At 68.1% G+C, this 19,890-nt stretch overlaps 2 protein-coding genes across 7 annotated transcripts in view; one reads left to right on the top strand and one right to left on the bottom strand.

Annotated features, from left to right (window-relative positions):
* The window catches only part of SS18L1 (SS18L1 subunit of BAF chromatin remodeling complex), a 51,663-nt gene extending 37,683 nt beyond the window's left edge, over window positions 1-13,980 (bottom strand). For 5 of the 6 annotated variants that reach the window (XM_051839645.3, XM_070051640.2, XM_051839647.3 and 2 more), the window contains exons 1-2: window positions 13,644-13,980; window positions 236-312 (exon numbers count right to left, since the gene is read on the bottom strand). In XM_051839645.3, coding sequence (XP_051695605.1) covers window positions 236-312; window positions 13,644-13,712 — 146 coding nt within the window. In that variant the 5' untranslated portion in view covers window positions 13,713-13,980. The remainder of the gene's footprint in view (window positions 1-235; window positions 313-13,643) is intronic. The other variant, XM_089306941.1, reaches the window with a different exon arrangement.
* Window positions 13,981-14,111: 131 nt separating this feature from the next.
* Window positions 14,112-19,063, top strand: PSMA7 (proteasome 20S subunit alpha 7). Its single transcript, XM_051839669.3, has 7 exons — window positions 14,112-14,268; window positions 16,057-16,183; window positions 16,610-16,734; window positions 17,124-17,246; window positions 17,689-17,808; window positions 18,437-18,499; window positions 18,833-19,063. The coding sequence occupies exons 1-7, from the start codon at window positions 14,173-14,175 to the stop codon at window positions 18,923-18,925; spliced, it is 747 nt and encodes a 248-aa protein (XP_051695629.1). The 5' UTR covers window positions 14,112-14,172; the 3' UTR covers window positions 18,926-19,063.
* The last annotated feature ends 827 nt before the right edge of the window (window positions 19,064-19,890 follow it).

A 19,890-nucleotide genomic window follows, 5' to 3' on the forward strand; every position in this document is an offset into this window, starting at 1 on the left:
CTGGGTACACTCGGCCGTCTCGCCCGCCCCCGGCACTCACTGGGTGCACTCGGCCGTCTCGCCCGCCCCCGGCACTCACTGGGTGCACTCGGCCGTCTCGCCCGCCCCCGGCACTCACTGGGTGCACTCGGCCGTCTCGCCCGCCCCCGGCACTCACTGGGTGCACTCGGCCGTCTCGCCCGCCCCCGGCACTCACTGGGTGCACTCGGCCGTCTCGCCCGCCCCCGGCACTCACTGGGTGCACTCGGCCGTCTTGCCTTTGCTCTGGAAGTCCAGGATGCTCTGGATCAGGTGGTGGTTTTCATCCAGCATCTGCAGAGAGGCCGTGTCAGCGGGTGGCCCCGCCCAGTCGCCGCCGTGCCAGGCGCTGAGCCCCGGGGTGCCCCTCAGCCCTGGGTATGTCCACGGTAGGACCATGTCCATCCGGCAAGAGCCAGCCAAGAGGCTCACAAGGACGCCAGGACCCAGGGGCTCCGTGCCGGCCCACAGGCCCTCAAGGCCCGGTCACGCGAGGTGCAGCACAGCAGCCCCCCCCAGGGGGGGGTGAGAGGTGGGGGGAGGGGCTGCACAGACCCGGCCGGGCTGAGCCGAGCTCTGAGCTACACCGCCTCTCCCAGAGCGGAGACCCCGGAGGGCTCTACACGCTTCCGCCCGGCGGTCGCACAACGAGAGGCCACAGTGCCCAGGGCTGGGGCTGCCGGGTCCCGTGGCTGGCCCAGGGCACGTGTGGCCACTTCAGGTGTGCAGGAGTGCGGAGGAAGGTGCCGGCGGCTGCGAGGAGCCATTCACGGCCTGGGGAGACCCGGTGGGAGGCGATGGAGGACAGAGAGGAAGGGACGGCGGTGAGAAGTGCCACAGGCCAGGGGGCCGGGCTGTGGTCAGCGTGCCTGACACCAGGCAGGGGCAGGGTGAGCTGCTCACGGCCCGGACGTCACCACAGGGAGCGGTGGCGGCTTCCTCACCACACTGCGTGCCACAGGGCCTTCGCACAGAGGGAGGTGCCCTCTGTCCCCTCCAAAGGTCTCCAGGTGGACTCTGCAGGTCCCTGGGGCAGGTAGGGGGAGGGGTTGGGGTCAGGGACCACCGCAGTCCAGCGCGCAGGGGGAGGGGGACAGGGCTGGGGTCAGGGACCACCGCAGTTCAGCACACAGGGGGAGGGGTTGGGGTCAGGGACCGCCGCAGTCCAGTGCGCAGGCGGATGGGGCTGGGGTCAGGGACCACCACAGTCCAGCACACAGGGGGACAGGGCTGGGGTCAGGGACCGCCGCAGTCCAGTGCGCAGGGGGAGGGGGACAGGGCTGGGGTCAGGGACCACCGCAGTCCAGCACACGGGGGACAGGGCTGGGGTCAGGGACCGCCTCAGTCCAGTGTGTCCCTCCACCCTGTGACTGCTGCCCGACCCTGGAGCACAGGCCCACAGGTCCTGGCTCAGCCCCTTCTGCCCCACAGCCTCCACTATTTGGGTTCGGCTCCTGTTGCTCCATTTTTTGGTAACTTCCAACAGCCTCCTCCCCAGTGTTCTCCCCACCGTGGCCAGCGAGCGGCTCCCAGCTGGGCAGAGGAGCTGTCCTGAGACAAGGAGACCACCAGGGGGCGCCGCCGGCCAGCGCTGCCTGCAGAGTGCACCTGCCCGCAGGGGAGGGCAGCTGCCCCCCGACCAGCGTGAAGAAGGAATGACCAGGACGCCCGGCTCCTCCGCTCGAGACCACCCTTAGACGGCCTCCTGGACTAACTGCAGGGCAGGCGTTTTCTCCAACACACCGAACGCTGACCACGGAGGCCACTCACGCCAATGCCACGGAGGGGGTGCGCGTCAGGCACGCGGGTGATGAGGCAGGCAGGCAGTGTGCTGGGGGGGGGGGGGCTGCACACCCAGCGCCAAGAGTCCCGCCCCGGGACAGCCAGGACGCATCAGGGAAAGGGGCCGGGCCCAGATCGGCCAGGAGTGAGGCCTGCCGAAGGCAACGGGCAGAAGGGCAGAGTGGGGGGCGAGGCGGTGGCAGCAGCACGGCGCAGTGGGATGGAACCCCCGGGGCCCAGGGCTTCCGACCAACGCCGCTGGGCGCCGAGCCCGCCGCGCAGGAGGTGGAGGCGCCACGGAAACGGACAGCCGGGCAGGAGAGAGGCCGGGACACTGCACTGAGGCGGACACACCCAGGGAGAAGCCCCGGGGCACCACAGGCCGGGGTCAGGCCTGGCGTGGGACACACGGGGCCACCACCAGCTACGAGGCCGAAACCTGAGCAAATCGGCACAAAAAGGCAACTGTAAAAGCTGATGGGAAAATATCTTCACGGAGCCATGAAAAAGACGAGCGCCGCACAGAGAAGGCGGGAGCAGGACAGAGCACGCCTAGAACACGCCAGGCAGACAGGACCCCACGTAGGGCAGCAGACGGAGGCCGAGGGAAACTCCTCACGAGGGCCGCGTGCGAGAAGACGCACCGGGCCCCGGCCGCCCGCCCCCTGGGCCCCCGAGGAGGAAACTCAGCGGAGGCGTCCAGCACTCGTCCAGGAGTGGACGCAGGGCCAAGGACGCCGTCCAGGAGTGGACGCAGGGCCAAGGACGCCGTCCAGGAGCGAGCGCGGGGCCAAGGACACCATCCAGGAGTGAGCGCGGGGCCAAGGACACCATCCAGGAGTGGACGCAGGGCCAAGGACACCATCCAGGAGTGAGCGCGGGGCCAAGGACGCCGTCCAGGAGCGAGCGCGGGGCCAAGGACGCCGTCCAGGAATGCACACGGGGCAGAAGGACACGCGTACACACCCGCGGGGCCCCCACCAGGGGCAAAGGGATCCGGCGGCCACAGAAGAGCAGAGCGCACCTGTGGGCTGAACCCCGGCAGCACCGAGCTTCCACACAGGCCTGGAAGCTGCAGACACAGGAGCTGCGACCTGACCCTGCGGGACGCGTGCAGGGGCGGGACCTGACCCCGAGTGACAGGTGGAGGGGCGGGGACCCTGCCCTGAGTGACAGGTGGAGGGCGGGGACCTGGCCCTGAGTGACGGGTGGAGGGGCGGGGACCCTGCCCTGAGTGACGGGTGGAGGGGCGGGGACCCTGCCCTGAGTGACAGCTGGAGGGCAGGGACCTGGCCCCGAGTGACAGGTGGAGGGCGGGGACCTGGCCCTGAGTGACAGGTGGAGGGTGGGGACTTAACCCTGAGTGACAGGTGGGGGGCGGGGACCCTGCCCTGAGTGACAGGTGGAGGGCGGGGACCTGGCCCTGAGTGAGGGGTGGGGGTGGGGGGGACCCTGCCCTGAGTGACAGGTGGAGGGGGGGGACCCTGCCCTGAGTGACAGGTGGAGGGCGGGGCCTGACCCCGAGTGACAGGTGGAGGGCGGGGACCCTGCCCTGAGTGACAGGTGGAGGGCGGGGACCTGGCCCTGAGTGACGGGTGGAGGGCGGGGACCTGGCCCTGAGTGACAGGTGGAGGGCGGGGACTTAACCCTGAGTGACAGGTGGGGGGCGGGGACCCTGCCCTGAGTGACGGGTGGAGGGCGGGGACCTGGCCCTGAGTGATGGGTGGAGGGGGGGGACCCTGCCCTGAGTGACAGGTGGAGGGGGGGACCCTGCCCTGAGTGACAGGTGGAGGGCAGGGACCTGACCCCGAGTGACGGGTGGAGGGCGGGGACCTGGCCCTGAGTGACAGGTGGAGGGCGGGGACTTAACCCTGAGTGACAGGTGGGGGGCGGGGACCCTGCCCTGAGTGACAGGTGGAGGGCGGGGACCTGGCCCTGAGTGAGGGGTGGGGGTGGGGGGGACCCTGCCCTGAGTGACAGGTGGAGGGGGGGACCCTGCCCTGAGTGACAGGTGGAGGGCGGGGCCTGACCCCGAGTGACGGGTGGAGGGCGGGGACCTGGCCCTGAGTGACAGGTGGAGGGGGGGGACCCTGCCCTGAGTGACGGGTGGAGGGCGGGGACCTGGCCCTGAGTGAGGGGTGGAGGGGGGGGACCCTGCCCTGAGTGACAGGTGGAGGGGGGGACCCTGCCCTGAGTGACAGGTGGAGGGCGGGGACTTAACCCTGAGTGACAGGTGGAGGGGGGGGACCCTGCCTTGAGTGACAGGTGGAGGGCGGGGACCCTGCCCTGAGTGACGGGTGGAGGGCGGGGACCTGGCCCTGAGTGATGGGTGGAGGGGGGGGACCCTGCCCTGAGTGACAGGTGGAGGGGGGGACCCTGCCCTGAGTGACAGGTGGAGGGCAGGGACCTGACCCCGAGTGACGGGTGGAGGGCGGGGACCTGGCCCTGAGTGACAGGTGGAGGGCGGGGACTTAACCCTGAGTGACAGGTGGGGGGCGGGGACCCTGCCCTGAGTGACAGGTGGAGGGCGGGGACCTGGCCCTGAGTGAGGGGTGGGGGTGGGGGGGACCCTGCCCTGAGTGACAGGTGGAGGGGGGGACCCTGCCCTGAGTGACAGGTGGAGGGCGGGGCCTGACCCCGAGTGACGGGTGGAGGGCGGGGACCTGGCCCTGAGTGACAGGTGGAGGGGGGGGACCCTGCCCTGAGTGACGGGTGGAGGGCGGGGACCCTGCCCTGAGTGACAGGTGGAGGGCGGGGACCTGGCCCTGAGTGACGGGTGGAGGGCGGGGACCTGGCCCTGAGTGACAGGTGGAGGGCGGGGACTTAACCCTGAGTGACAGGTGGGGGGCGGGGACCCTGCCCTGAGTGACGGGTGGAGGGCGGGGACCTGGCCCTGAGTGAGGGGTGGAGGGGGGGGACCCTGCCCTGAGTGACAGGTGGAGGGGGGGACCCTGCCCTGAGTGACAGGTGGAGGGCGGGGACTTAACCCTGAGTGACAGGTGGAGGGGGGGGACCCTGCCTTGAGTGACAGGTGGAGGGCGGGGACCCTGCACTGAGTGACGGGTGGAGGGCGGGGACTTAACCCTGAGTGACAGGTGGGGGGCGGAGACCCTGCCCTGAGTGACAGGTGGAGGGCGGGGACCTGGCCCTGAGTGACGGGTGGAGGGCGGGGAATTAACCCTGAGTGACAGGTGAGGGGCGGGGACCCTGCCCTGAGTGACAGGTGGAGGGCGGGGACCTGGCCCTGAGTGACAGGTGGAGGGCGGGGACCTGGCCCTGAGTGACGGGTGGAGGGGAGCAGTCCTAAGCCTGAGTCAGTTTTGCAGAACACCCAGGGAGCACGTGGGCAGGAGGAAGGGACGTTCTGCCTGACCGCCAGGACACGGCACAGGGCACTCTGTAACTGACCGGTGTGTGCTGCAACAGCCGCCCAGCCGCTGTGCGAGGGGTCCTGCCTGTCTGTGACGCCCCACGGATGCTCCGGGGGAAGAACGCGGCAGTCTGGTCCCCAGTGCAGCCGCCGCGCCCTGGTTACCGAGTCCCGAGTCCGGGGAAGCCGGGGCACCACGCCCACGGGCCGCTCTTGGGGGTCAGGTGGACGGGCAGGAGACAGCGCGCGCGGCATCTGGGCAACCCGGGGAAGGTGGCGTGGGAATTCTTCCTTAGGGAGCTACAAAAGGACACGCTCGGACAGAACTAGGGCGCAAACCCCAGAACCAGGAGACTCAAGGCCCAGGGAGACCCCAGAGGTGTCCAGGGAACAGGAGGCGCCCAGGAGAGGGGGCCCTGGCAGCGACCGAGGGCACCTTTGCTGGGGGCGGCCAGCGACAGGCGAGCGCCCAGACGGCCGGCTCCAGGGCCCCAGCGCCCCGCCACACCAGCTCCAGGGCCCCAGCGCCCGCCACGCCAGCCCCGGCCGCTCTGGGATAGGGGAGGGGGTACAGTGTGGGAGGAGGACCCACAATAGCAAAGCCTCCCTTTCCCGGATGCCCCCAGGACTGAAGCGGCCACTTCGGGCGCTAAGAGCAAGGGGTGCTGCTGGGAGTGGAAGCAAGGTGGAAAAGCACCCCAACATTTAACACGAGCCTGAGCACCCCAACATTTAACACGAGCCATGAGCACCCCAACATTTAACACGAGCCCTGAGCACCCCAACGTTTAACACGAGCCATGAACACTCCAATATTTAACACGAGCCCTGAACACCCCAATGCACCCCAACGTTTAACATGAGCCGTGAGCACCCCAACGTTTAACACGAGCCCCCCAACATTTAACACGAGCCCCCCGAGCACCCAACGTTTAACACGAGCCATGAGCACCCCAACATTTAACACGAGCTCCTAGCACCCCAACGTTTAACACGAGCTGTGAGCACCCCAACATTTAACACGAACCGTGAGCACCCCAATGTTTAACACGAGCCGTGAGCACCCCAATGTTTAACACAGGCCCCAGCAGCCTCTGATTCTTGACTTTATTTTTTTTTTATTTTTATTTTTTATTTTTTTTATTTTTTTTTGACAGGCAGAGTGGACAGTGAGAGAGAGAGACAGAGAGAAAGGTCTTCCTTTGCCGTTGGTTCACCCTCCAATGGTCGCCATGGCCGGCGCGCTGCGGCCGGCGCACCGCGCTGATCCGATGGCAGGAGCCAGGAGCCAGGTGCTTTTCCTGGTCTCCCATGGGGTGCAGGGCCCAAGCACCTGGGCCATCCTCCACTGCACTCCCTGGCCACAGCAGAGGGCTGGCCTGGAAGAGGGGCAACCGGGACAGAATCCGGCACCCCGACCGGGACTAGAACCCGGTGTGCCGGCGCCGCTAGGCGGAGGATTAGCCTAGTGAGCCGCGGCGCCGGCCGATTCTTGACTTTAAAAATTGATTTGTTGGGGCCGGCGCCGCGGCTCACTAGGCTAATCCTCCGCCTGCAGCGCTGGCACCCCAGGTTCTAGTCCCGGTCGGGGCGCCGGATTCTGTCCCGGTTGCCCCTCTTCCAGGCCAGCTCTCTGCTGTGGCCCGGGAGTGCAGTGGAAGATGGCCCAAGTGCTTGGGCCCTGCACCCCATGGGAGACCAGGAGAAGCACCTGGCTCCTGGCTTCGGATACGTGCAGTACGCCAGCCGCAATGCACCGACCGTGGCGGCCATTGGAAGGTGAATCAACGGCAAAGGAAGACCTTTCTCTCTGTCTCTCTCTCACTGTCCACTCTGCCTGTCAAAAAAAATTTTTTTTTGATTTGTTGAAAGGCAGAGTGAGAGACGGATCTCCATTCACGGGTTCACTCCCCAAACGCTCACAACGGCTGGACTCCATCTGTGTCCCCACGTGGGTTCAAGGCCCCGCACCTGGGCCGTCCTCCGCCGCTCCCCCAGGCTTGTTAGCAGGGAGCTGGGTCAGAACCAGAGTGGCTGGGACTCAAGCCTGCGCCCTGGGCTGGGTGCCCGCTGCGCCCCTTTCTGATTCTTTACTTGCAAGGTCCGGGTGGGGGTGGAACCCAGGGTCATGAAGCCAGGAGCGGTCAGTCCTTCCCCCCACCCTGCACCCGGCGGTCGCCGTGGCAACCCACTAGTCAGGGCATCAAGGGCACTGGACTTGGCAGTCAGGGCTGAGAAAGGACGAGGGGCTTGCGGGGTGGGGGCTCCAGGCACAGGTGGAGTCCTGATGTGGGGGTGGGGGAGTGAGGACCGCACAGGCGCGACTGGGGTCCCGGCACCCTGGGACCACCAGGTAGGACCTCGACCAGGACCTCTGCCGGGGGGGGGTACCACTCCCCGGGAGCGGGGGTCCTAGGAGCTCCACCTGCTGCCGCCTCGCCTTCCGTTTAAATGGAAAAGGCCCGGGTGTGGGAAGCCAGACCGTCCCCTGCCTCGCCTGCCCCTGCTCCCCCGGAAGCATCCGCGCCGCGCGTGCGCACTTCCCCTCCCCACTCCACGTGTGCACACGCTGTCCCCATGGCCTCAGGAGCCCCTCGGCTGATGTCCTGGAGCGCCCGGTGCCAGCACTCGCACAACCAGCCCACCGCAGGGCTTCCCGCGTTCCAGAGGATCCCGCAGCGTGGCCGCTCGCCTCCCACGGAGGCGGGAAGGGTCCTCAGGGCCGCGTGCACCGCTCCACACGCACGTGGACATGCGTGTGAGACGAGTTCCTACAAGGCAGACACCGCTAACCCATCGGGGCTCTCTCCCACTGAGCCCGGCCGGAGTCTCAGTCCCTCCCCCAGCCCAGGGCCGGACCTAACACGGGAAGTCGCGGCCCCCTGAACACTGGCCACCTGCACTCCTCGCGGGGCGGGGTCTGAAGACAGCTCAGGGCCTCGTGGCACAGCGGATGCAGCCCCTGCTCGGGACGTCCACAGCCCACACCGAGGGCCGCTTCAAGAACTCGCTGGCCCACTTCTGGTCCAGCCCCTGCTGCTGCTCCTGGGAGGGCAGCAGACGGCCCAGGGCGCCTGGATTCAGCCTGGCCGGCCCAGCCCGGCCCACACGCGCCCGACTTTCAGACGCGGACCCGGAAGCGGCAGCAAGTGGAGCCTCCTCCTGCCTCCAGGCGCTCACCACCTCCCGCCTCGCTCCCGCCCAGCAGCTGCCTTTTCTTCCTCACCCGGCCTGGGACGCCCGCGGTTGGGAACGGAGCCGCCACCTCCTGCCCGCACGCCACAGAGATCCTGGCTCGTTCCCTACCGCTCCAGGGCCCGAAGGAAAGGCTGAAGACGGCGCAACGCGGCACCGTGCGCAGACACCGCCTTGTTCTGGAAGTCAGGGGACCGAGGCTCAGCGAAGTCACCACCGCAGGATGAGAACGAAGCCCGGAGGCCCCTCCTCAGCCCTGGGCGGAGGCTGGCTGGGCAGAGACCCAAACAGGCCAGACCGCGCCTGGTCTGCAGCCGGTCAGAACCACACCCACCGTGCAGGAGCCCTCGTCCCAAGGACGGCGACATCACCTGTCCCCCAGCTCCTCTGACTTCTCCTTCGTGGGCCGTGGACCAGGCTTGATGTCTTCCTAGGCCCTAGGGGACTCACGTGACAGCGCACCTGCCCCCCCCCCACTGGCGCACAGGGGCTGTGGCGGTGACACCCGCTCTTTAGTCCTGCACCTGCCGGGGTAGCCAAGGCGCCCCCAGGGCCCGGAGCTTGGGGTTCCAGGGAAGCTGCCCTGACTCCAGGGACACACAGGGAGGTGTCCAGATGTTGACCCACTGGCCCCAGGGACAGGCTGGGGAAAGGCGCTGGAGGGAGCCATGAGGCAGGCACCAAGGGGACCACCAGGGACTGGGCCTCCCTCAGGCCTCCCCTCTGCCCCCAGACTCCACCATGGAGACAGTGTCCGCCGGAGCACACTGCCCTTGGAGAGGACAGGGGTGCAGGCAGATAGGCACCGCGCCTCCCTCCACGTGTGCCCCTCTGCAGGCCCTGCGGATCTGGGCAGCACTGGGAGAACACTGGCCTTGGAGTGACCAGCAGGGACACTGGGCAGAGTGGACGCTGCCTGGCTGTGCCGCTCCCTGCTGGACTTGCAGAGCTGCTCACGTTCTGGGCAGCCCTGCTCCTGACGCAAGATGGCTCGGCGGGGTGCGTTGCTGTGACACCAGCACCCACACCGGCTCCAGTCCCGGCCCGGCTGCTCCACTTCCGACCCAGCTCCCTGCCCATGCATCTGGTGAAGGAGCAGATGACGGCCAAGTCCCTGGGCCCCTGCCGCCCTGTGCGAGACCCAGGTGGAGCTCCTGGCTCTTGGCTTCAGCTGGGCCAGTCCTGACCACTTGAGGAGTGAATCAGATGCAAGGTCTCTCTCTCTCTCCCCATGATTCCACCTTCCAAATAAAAAATCTTCAAACAAAATGGCGGGGCTGGCGCTATGGTGTAGCGGGTAAAGCTGCCGCCTGCCATGCCGGCATCCCATATGGGTGCTGGTTGGAGTCCCGGCTGCTCCACTTCCGATCCAGCTCTCTGCTGTGGCCTGGGAAAGCAGTGGAAGATGGCCCAGGTCCTTGGGCCCCTGCACCCACGTGGGAGACCCTGGGGAAGCTCCTGGCTACGGATCAGTGCAGCTCCGGCCATTGCAACCGATTATGGAGTGAACCAGCGGACGGAAGACCTCCCTCTCTCCCTCTCCCTCTCCCTCCTCTCTCTCTCTCACTGTCCACTCTGCCTGTCAAAAAAAAAAAAAAAAAAAAAAAAAAAAAAAAAAAACAGCAGAGAAGCCAACCAAGGCCCAGCCCAACGCCTAGGATGAGGAGACGTCTCCCCCTCCCCATCTCTCCAGGCTCCCGGTGGGGGGGTCTCTGCCCACAGGGAGAAACACTCCCAGCAGTGAGGGCTGAAAAGCTATTCACTGACCACTCTTCCCTGGGGGTGGGGCTCGGTGTTCCCGAGCCATCTGTCCCTCTGGTTTCACACACGGCCGATCCGAACCCAACCCACCGCTCCCTGGATCTGTGTGTGCTCAAGACAGCAAGTGCCCGGCCCGAGGAGAGCCCCGGCACCGCCTCCTCCGTCGGGCCCACCCCCGGGCCATCCTGCACCCGACCCCCTTGTACCTTGGAGCAAAGGTCACTGGGCAAGGCCGGCCCTGTGTGACCACTCCCCGCCTTGCCGGCCTCGTCCCCTCCAGCAGCCCCAGCCCGGCCCTTCCATCTCCTCTGAGCGCCACAGCTGCCCCCGCGCTGCCCCCCAGCAGCTGGACAGACGACACAGTCAAGGGAACAACAGAGAAGTCAACGCCACCAGCAAGAACACATTCACCCTGCAACTACCGTGCGGCAAGGAGGCACCGGGGCCCCCCCCACGGTGGGCGCCCGGGGTCCCCCGCGCTGCGCCCAGCTCAGGTGCCAGTCACGGTCCCACTCCAGCCCTAGTGGCCGGGAACCCCTCACTGGGCACCATGGACCCCAACCTGCAGAGATCAGGGACGCCACCCCCACCATGGTCCCTGGCACCGTCACAGCCCCGTGGTTCTCGCCAAGGCACCACCTTCGCTGCCCCTACCCAGCGGTCGCTCGGTTACCACAGGCTACACCTGCCCGGCTCAGACCGGCTCTCCCCGCCGTCCACTCAGGGCCCCTGCACCTGCTCCACGCAGGCCATGCTCAGACCACTCAGAACCCCCTCAGCTGCCAGGCTTCCTGCTCTGTGCCGTGGGGGTCCTTCTCCAGACCTCCTCTGCACTCTACACCCGCTGCCGGGGGACAGCTGTGCGCCCCAAATTGGCAAGGTGTCCATGTCTTAAAGTCCAAGAGGGTCCCCGGCAGGGGGCACCAGGTATGGATGACGTCACACTGGATGACGCTGGCGCTAAGTCTGAGGCCGGGTGTTGTCACAGGAAGCGGGGACACGGACACAGAGGACGCCGAGGAAGAGGTAGCCACAGCCGGCAGCCACGCCTCCCCCTCCCAGGCCTCCCGAAGGCGCCGGCACCGCGTCTGTGGTCACTTGCTGGTGCTCGCCGGGTGCTGATGTGTCAGCTCACCCCACGCTCCCGGGGACAGGACCAGGGCTGCAGAAGTCCCAGTGCCAGGCCGGGGTCAGCCACTCGGGGCCCAGGCAAAGCCTCACAGCACGTGACGGCCAGGCCGGGGGGTGGGGGGGCAGGGGGCGGGGCTTCACAGCTGCACAGACTTGGCCTGCAGACCCCTGCCCGGACACGCTCAGAGGACAGCTTGTGCGCACCCCCCCTCCAGGCAGGCTTCTGAGGGGTCCCCGGCTTTCCTCGGTGCCTGCCATACAAGCTTCTGGCGGCCGCGGTGGCCACATCCTAGGCGCTCAGTCACAGGCCCCTGGGGTACACACGCACCGTCGAGACGCCAGGCTGCCCCGCGGCTCGCGGGCACGGACAGCCCGACGTGGAGGCCTGCTTCCCAGGGCCGGTGCCCGTCCGCCCTCCCTCCGCTCCGAGGTCTGCGGCCAGCAATGCTCACTCCCTGCCAACGCGGGGTCTGGGCAGCTTCACTGGGAGGTGGGTGCAAAGCACAGAGGATCAGGCGCACGCTGAAGCCAACGGCGGCTGTGGGAGCAGGGACCGCTAGCTCCAAAGGAGCAGGGCGTGGGGCCGGCGCTGTGGCACAGCGGGTAAAGCCGCCGCCTGCAGTGCCGGCATCCCACATGGGCGCAGGTTTGAATCCCAGCTGCTCCACTTCTGATCCAGCTCTCTGCTGCGGCCTGGAAAAGCAGTGGAAGATGGCCCAAGTGTTGGGCCCCTGCACCCGCGTGGGAGACCCGGAGGAAGCTCCTGGCTTTGGATCAGCCCAGCTGTGGCCACCTGGGGAGTGAGCCAGTGGATGGAAGACTCTCTCTCTCTCTCTGCCTCTCTGTAAGTCTGCCTTTAAAATAAATACATAAGTAAATAAATGAATGAATCCTTTAAAAAAAAAAAAAGCCAGGGCATCAGGACACCCCCAGAAATGCCCACACGTGCCCCCGGGGCTCGTGCCTGACGCTCTGCCGAGCCAAAGGCCGCGCGATGCGGCGCTGCAGCCACAGCCGTGCCGCAGCCACCGTCCACGGCACGCAGCTTTCCTGTGCTTCCGCCTCCTCAGCTACACGGGGGACGCTAATTCCACGGAGGACGCAGAGAAGACGGGCAAAGCCCGGGCCAGGCGTCGTGGCTCAGCAGGCTGGTTGCTGTCAGCTGTGTGCTGCTGGCACACGGTGGAGGGGCCGTGAAGGGTGGCCCCGGGGCTTGGAGGCCTGGACGGAGCTGCAGGCTCCCGGTGCCCACCTGGCCCAGCCCTGGCTGTCGCAGGCTCGCCGGATGGAGAATCTCCCCCGCCCGGCGGCGGGTGCTCTGGTGCCGCGGGTTAAGCCCCGGCCTGCAGTGCCGGGTCCCACAGGAGCGCCAGTGCCAGTCCTGGCTGCTGCACTTCTGATCTAACTCTGCTGGGACAGCAACGGAACAACGCCCACGTCCTTGGGCCCTGCACCCGGGGAGCCGACTCAGATAAAGCCCCAGGCTCCCGGCTTTGGAGGACGGCGCAGCTCCGGCCGTTTCGGCCATCTGGGGACTGAACCAGCGGACGGAAGACCTCTCCCTACCTCTCCAACTCTGTGTGTCAAATAAATCTCAAAGAGAAAGCGCACATTAAAAGATTCGCAAGGCTCTCAAACAGCACCTGCGACTCCACACCCTCGGAGGCTCCCGTCCGTCACCATCCCCGGCTCGGCGCTGCCCAAGGCCCCCCACTCGTGACAATCCCGTGGCGACAAGATCGGTCTCCATCTTGGTGACAGCCCGAGGACCACGTCCCCAGAGGCGGGCGCACCCCTCCCGGCGAACCCACAGAGTCCAGCAGAGGAACCCACGCAGCCGCGCGAGGCGCCGGGCGCGTGCAGAGGGGCGCGGCGAACGCCAGCTTCCTTCCTTATCTGTCGGGCGGGGAAGCCGAGAACGGAACGTGCCCGCTCCCCCGCACCCGCGCGGCCCGACTCACGCCGAGGCGCGGGGCTGCACAGCACAGCCGGGTTCCCGGGCGCGGGGCACCCGCGTGCGCTGCGGGGCGCCCAAGCCCGCGCCGCGTCCTTTGTGCCCTGGGGGCTCGCGCCTCGCCGAGGGGCGTCCCCGAGGCCGGCCCGCACTCCCTCGCGCGTGGCCAGCGGCGCTCGGGACCCGGACCCCCGACACGGGCGCCGCCGCCGCCCTCTCCTCCCAGGCGGCCGACGCCACGCGCCCTCGCCCGCGCCCGCGGGTCTCCGCGCGCCTCCGGCAGAGTGGGCGTGGGCCCCCCGGGGAGCGCCGCTGCGGACGGCGGGCGCGGGGCCGCCCGGCTGCGCCCCGGCTTTGTTCGCGCCCCGCGCCCGCCGGCTGCCCGCGCCCCAGCCCGCGCGTGCCCGCGCCTCGCGCCCCGGCCCCACGCACCTTCTGAATGGTCTGCTGCGTGACCTCCCCTTTGCCCCTCGGCCGGGCGGACGCGAAGGCCACGGACATTGCGGCGACGCGGGGCTCAGCCCGTGACCATCAGGGCTTATTCCCCGGCTGCGCTCGGCCGCCCGAAGAGCTCATTCTCCGCAGTCGCCGGGGGGCGGGAGGCGCGGGGGACGCCGCGCCGTGGGCTCGCCCGCCCCGCCGCCCCGCGCGCGCCGCCGCGCCCGCCGCGCCGCCTCCCGCCGCCGCCGCCCCCTCCGAGGCCGCGCCTCGCGTGGCGCCCCCCGGCGGCCGGCCGGCGCCCCGCGCCCGCTCCGCCGCGCCCCGCGCCGCCCCCCCGCCCCGCCGCCCGTGGTTAGGCCCGGCCCCGCCCCGCCCCGCCGCGCGCCCGCACGTCCGCCCGACGCCGTGACGTCACCGACGCGCAGCGTGGGCGCGGCGCAGGGCGCGCGCGCCGGCCGTGAGTGTGCGCTTTTGAGAGCGGCGGAGAGGGTGGCCCTGGGCCCGCGCCGCGGCCGCCGGCATGAGCTACGACCGCGCCATCACCGTCTTCTCGCCCGACGGCCACCTGTTCCAAGTGGAGTACGCGCAGGAGGCCGTTAAGAAGGGCTCGACCGCGGTGAGCCGCCGCGCCGGGGCCTGCGCGCGCTGGGGGCCCGGGCCAGGGGCGCCGCCGGGGGCCCGGGCGCGGCGGCGGGCGGCGGGCCTGGGCTCGGCCGGGGGCGCGGGCTGCGGACCGCTGCTCCCGGGGCGGCGGCGCGGCGTCCCTTCGGCCGTGCGTGTGGCCAGCGGGCCGCTGGGAACCCGCGGGGCGCCGGCTCCGTGGCGCAGAGAAGGGAGCCGCAGCCCGGGCGGGGCCGATGGCGGCGCTGGGGCGCGCATGGCGTCGGAGGCCGCGGGTGAGGGGCCAGGCCAGCAGCCCGGGGAGCCGAGCTGGGCGCGCGGGCGGCGCGCTCCGGGGTGCCTCTGGGTGCGTGCTTTCCGGTACGGGAGCGGGCCGTGCCCTGCACCTGCCGGCGGCGGGCCAGCCGGACGCACGGGGACTGTCCTGGCGGCTCCCGGAGTGATGCCAGGCCACTGCCTGCCCAGGTGGGCACGTTGAGCTCGGGGCTCAGGCGCCTGTCTCGTTCCCACCAGCAGCACCTGGGCGCACCTCGGGAGCGCGCGCGCATGTGGAGGAGGGGTGGTGTTTCTCACAGGAGGCTGGGGGGCCCCGGGCCAGGCCCCCGGGGGTGCGGTGCCTGGGCAGCGTCTGCCCCCTCGCAGACAGCGCCGTGGCGCGCGACGGTTTTGTCCCTTAGAATCCTAGACGTTCAGGGCCACGACGCGGATTCTGAGGTCGCCACTTCCTGGCTCGTGTGACCGCCTGCAATTAGGGTCCCAAGTCCAACTCTGACCTCCTCCCCACCCACGCTCGCTCGGGCGGACGCACAGCTGCGGCTCCCGGAGCGTCTGGCCGAGTCGGCACCCGGGACCTCCCTGGAAACCGGGCCAGTGCCCCTCGGCCCGCGGGCACTGGCGTGTGGAGCGAGACTGCTGCTGGCTCCCGTGGGCGGGGGCGGCTGCCCAGGTCGGCACTGGCCGGCGGGGCTGAGAGGCCCTGTGCTGGAGGGCGGGCACGCGCGGCGCCCACCGATTGCTGCGGTTGGTTTCTAGGCTGTTGGATTGACGTGTGAGATGGCCGATTCCTGAGGTTCCGGTGTGTGTGAGAGGCAGAGCCCCCACCCGCCGGCTGACTCCCCAGAGGCCCCTGACCGCCACCAGCCAGGAGCTTAGTCCGGGTCTCCCAGGAGGCGGGTGGGAGCTGCGCCCCGACTCTGATGGGGGCTCGGCGTCCCATGCCGAAGCGGCTCCCACGCCTGGTTAGGAGACGGGGAGGCCTTCATACTGCTCACGCCCCTTGGGCCCGCGACAGTGGGTGCCAGTCTAGGCCGGAGCCGGGACCCTGCGTGGGTCCATGGTCTGCAGCCTTGCCAGCCCAGCCCTCTGAGCAGGGGTGGGGAACCTGTCTCTGCCGGGCCGTTTGCGGTCGTACGGAATTGTCCACTTCATAATTAGCCTGCCGTGATTTATCGGATTTTGAATCCCACCCGTGGTTGCCTTGGCGGGGCCAGACCGTGCAGTGTCGGGCGGTGTCCGGCGACGGCTGACAGCAGGCGGCCCCTCCCTCGTGCCGGGAGGTGGCTTCACAGCTCGCCTGCGGCCGGCGCCCCTGTTCAGACTCCGGCCCACACGGCAGGTCCCTACCCGCAGTGCCGGGCCCGGCTGTCGGGCTGTGAGCTGTGGGCTGCGCGGGTGAGCACAGCTCCGCGTGGCGGCTGCCGGCCACGCCCCAGGACCGTGTTGCCGTGTGCTCCTGGCGCCCCGCCTCCGCAGTTTCTCATGCGGGCCGTGGTTTTCATTGGAGGTTGGCGTCCGGGGGAGAGACATCGTCGTCCTTGGCGTGGAGAAGAAGTCGGTGGCCAAGCTGCAGGATGAAAGGACCGTGCGCAAGATCTGCGCGTTGGACGACAACGTCTGCATGGCGTTCGCAGGTGCGCGACCGGGGCCAGGGCCGCACTCAGGGTCCCGGTGGAACCTGGCTATGCAGAGGGACGCGGGGCCCCGGGCTGTTGCCAGACGTCAGTGGATTCGGACTTCAGGAGTTAACTTGGGGGTTTTTCTGTCCCCCAAACACGAGCCCCGCCTGACCTGTGGCATGCAGAGGGCAGACAGGGCTGCCCGTGGCCAGCAGCAGTACACCGGCCCCGTGACAGGGGCTAGGCTAGGGAGGCACGCACTCGGCCCCTGCGCTCCCCCAGGGCGCGGGGCGGCTCCCTGACCTGGTTCTCAGAAGAGCCCCGGAGGCTGCTGGTCCCGCTCTGGCCGCTCAGGGCGAGGGGGGGCCGTGCCCAGAGGTCAGGCTGCGGAGTAGCCAGGGTCAACGCCGTCCTTGCTCGGAGTCTCCCGCTCCTTTGCAGGCCTCACTGCGGACGCGCGCATCGTCATCAATCGGGCCCGGGTAGAGTGCCAGAGCCACCGGCTGACCGTGGAGGACCCGGTCACTGTGGAGTACATCACCCGCTACATTGCCAGTCTGAAGCAGGTGGGCGCCCGGGGTCAGCTGCGTCCTGCTGTCCACCGCTTCCCCTCGGCTCTCAGCGCGCGCTGGAGGGAGGAGCGAGGCCCGGCTCTGTCCTTAGCGGCGTTGCCAGGCGGGTGGGAGGGAGCCGAGAACCACTGTGGCGCGACGCCATTCGTCTTCCGAGCCAGCGTGTGGCCAGCTGGACGGCTGCCTGGCAGGAAGTTCCCAGGCGCTCAGTGCGTGCTGCGCCGCGGCCTGAGCCTGGGCGTGCAGGTGCAGAACGGGCCGGAGGCGTGGGGGGTCTCGGTGCCTGCAGAGCGCCCCTGGCTGGGGCTCGGCCCCTCGCCGAGGCTCGCGGGCGTCCTGCGCGGTCTCCCTGGTCAAGCCCCGACCTGTTTGTGCCGCTCCAGCGCTACACACAGAGCAACGGTCGCAGGCCATTCGGCATCTCCGCCCTTATCGTGGGCTTTGACTTCGATGGCACCCCCAGACTCTACCAGACTGACCCCTCGGGCACGTACCACGCCTGGAAGGTGAGTCCCGCAGGGTGCAGCGGCTTCGGCAGCGTCCACTCCTCACGTCAGCGTTTGAGGTCACCGCGTCCCAGATGTACACGCTGCCTTGACGGTGGCTGTGTGGGAGCCAGGGGGCCGTGAGCACCAGATTGTCCTGCAGGACCGTGAGGGTGCGGGTGCAGGGCGGCGTTAGGATCAGTTAAGAATCGGCAGAAGGAAGCTGCCCACGGGGCTCAGCTGGTCACTCGGCATGGCCGCCCACGGGGCTCAGCTGGCCACTCGGCATGGCCGCCCACGGGGCTCAGCTGGCCACTCAGCATGGCTGCCCACGGGGCTCCGCAGGTCACCTGGAGCGGCTGCCCCTTGCCACAGCTTGCTCAGAGCAAACAGCAGGCCCCCTGGGGACACGGGCAGCAGGCAGCTGGACCCCTGGGCCACCGCGGGTGCACATCCGTTTCAGGCCAATGCCATCGGCCGGGGCGCCAAGTCAGTGCGTGAGTTCCTGGAGAAGAACTACACCGATGACGCCATCGAGACCGACGACCTGGCCATCAAGCTGGTGATCAAGGCCCTCCTGGAAGTAAGTGCTCGGGGTCCGGGAAACACGGTGGACGCCGGCCGCGTGGGCGTGGGCAGGGCAGTGTCCCGGTCCCACGGAGCTCTGGGCATATCCTTGCTAAGCTTTGAGAGGCAGTGAGCGATCTTCATCCCCTGGGCCACTCCCTAAACGGCCGCAGTGGCTGGAGGGGAGCTGACCGGAAGCCAGGAACCAGGAGCCTTGTCCAGGTCTCCCACGTGGTGTGGGGCCCAAGGACGCGGGCATCCTCCACTCTCCCAGGCCCTCAGCAGGAAGCTGGATGGGAGCTGGAGCCCGTACGGGAGCCGGCACTGCAGGGGGAGGCCTAGCCCGCCGTGCCACAGCGCGGCCCCTGCTTTCTACGAGTGGCGCAGGTGGGATGTGACCCCACCCCTCGGCGGGGAGTGTGTTCTGCGCATGGCCCGAACTTGGCCTTCCAGGCCTGAGCTGCGAGGGAGGGAGCTAACCACACTGACAGCAGTGCCTGGCGGGGCGAGGGTCCAGCTCTGTCCGCACCTGCCTGGCGAGGCGGGGGTTGCTAAGTGGAGGGGCGGCGCCATGAGGGACTCACGGGCGCTGTCTGGGCCCTCTGTGGGGCGAGGGATCTCATGTCCTGTCGTCTCCCCTCAAGGTGGTTCAGTCTGGTGGCAAAAACATCGAACTCGCGGTCATGAGGCGGGATCAGCCCCTCAAGGTAATGCCAGCTGTGTCCTGCGGAGCTTCTCGGGGTCAGGGCTGGGCGCCGGCTCAGACAGGCTGCTGTGGGGCGGGCCTCGCACTGCGAGAGGGTCTGTCCCTGTCGTGTGTGGTCTCAGCACTGCGAGGGGGTCTGTCCCTGTCGTGTGTGGTCTCAGCACTGCGAGGGGGTCTGTCCCACCGTCCTCTGTCCTGTGTGGTCTCAGCACTGCGAGGGGGTCTGTCCCAGGGTCCCCTGGCCTGGGCATGCCCCTGGGCACACTACACACGTGGCAGGAACCCAGCCTCCCTCACCCAAGCGTTGGCCGTAACAAGCCCCTTTCCTTGCTAGATCTTAAACCCTGAAGAAATTGAGAAATACGTTGCTGAAATTGAAAAAGAGAAAGAAGAAAACGAAAAGAAGAAACAGAAGAAAGCGTCGTGAGAGAACTCTCCTGGCTGTAACGATTTTTAAATTCTGATCGTGGACGAACCGCAAGGCGCTGCGCAGGCGTCTCCACCCCGTGCTCTTGCTGTCGCGTGCCCTCCAGTAAACCTCCCATTTTTTAACCTTTTTTATTAATAGATGGTGTATCTTATTATTTTAAAGATTTATTCAAAAGGCAGAGTTAGAGGCAGAAAGCGGGAGGTCTTCCATCCGCTGGGTCACTCCCTGAATGGTCGCAGTGGCCGGAGCCAGGAGCTTCTTCCGGGTCTGCCGCGCGGTGCAGGAGCCCAAGGACTTGGGCATCTGCTGCTGCTTTCCCAGGCCACAGCAGAGAGCTGGATCACAGTGGAGCTGCCCACAGGGGATGCCCGCACTGCAGGCAGCGGCTTTACCCCCTTTTATCTTAAATATTTGAAAGAGATCGATCTTCCTTGTTCACATCAAAGAGCTCTGCTGGGCCTCTGGCCGGGCAACAGCTGCGACTGGGCCAGGCCAAAGCCAGAGACTCATCCAGGTCTCCTACTCAACAGTGTGGACCCTCCACTGCTGCTCTCCAGGGTGGACAGTAGCCGGGAGCTGGGGCTCTAGGCGGGCGCCCCATCCGTGTCAGTGTGGGACGTGTCCATCCCTGTCTAGAGCTGCTGTCCGCCAGCTGGGGCGAGGCAGTCCCCCGCGTTCAGCCTGCGTGCGTGCTCACTAGGGGCTGCGCACATCCAAGAGCAGGGGTCCCGCTCTCCGCCCTCCGGCTCCAGGCAGCAGCAGCCTCAGCGGGGCTCCTGGTGCCCCCACCTCGGCTCTGTTGGCACTGGTGACTTCTACAACAGAGTTAACCACAGGCAGTAAACGCAGACTTGTGTGCTTAAACGTGGCTGAGTCACGGAACTCAGAACTGGGGCTGAGGCCGTCTCCATCGAAGGCTGCCTGTGCCTGGTGTCACTCCTGCTCCGGGCCCAGTGTGCCAG

Source organism: Oryctolagus cuniculus, chromosome 11 (genome assembly GCF_051225735.1).
Source record: "Oryctolagus cuniculus isolate XC-2025 breed Fujian yellow rabbit chromosome 11, ASM5122573v1, whole genome shotgun sequence".
Taxonomy (NCBI): domain Eukaryota; kingdom Metazoa; phylum Chordata; class Mammalia; order Lagomorpha; family Leporidae; genus Oryctolagus; species Oryctolagus cuniculus.

Excerpts from the sequence above, each read along its gene's own strand:
- PSMA7 (XM_051839669.3), top strand. The coding sequence starts at position 14,173 with ATGAGCTACGACCGCGCCATCACCGTCTTCTCGCCCGACGGCCACCTG. Across the intron at positions 14,269-16,056 it reads TTAAGAAGGGCTCGACCGCG|GTTGGCGTCCGGGGGAGAGA; the intron begins GTGAGCCGCCGC and ends TTTTCATTGGAG. Across the intron at positions 17,247-17,688 it reads GCACGTACCACGCCTGGAAG|GCCAATGCCATCGGCCGGGG; the intron begins GTGAGTCCCGCA and ends CATCCGTTTCAG.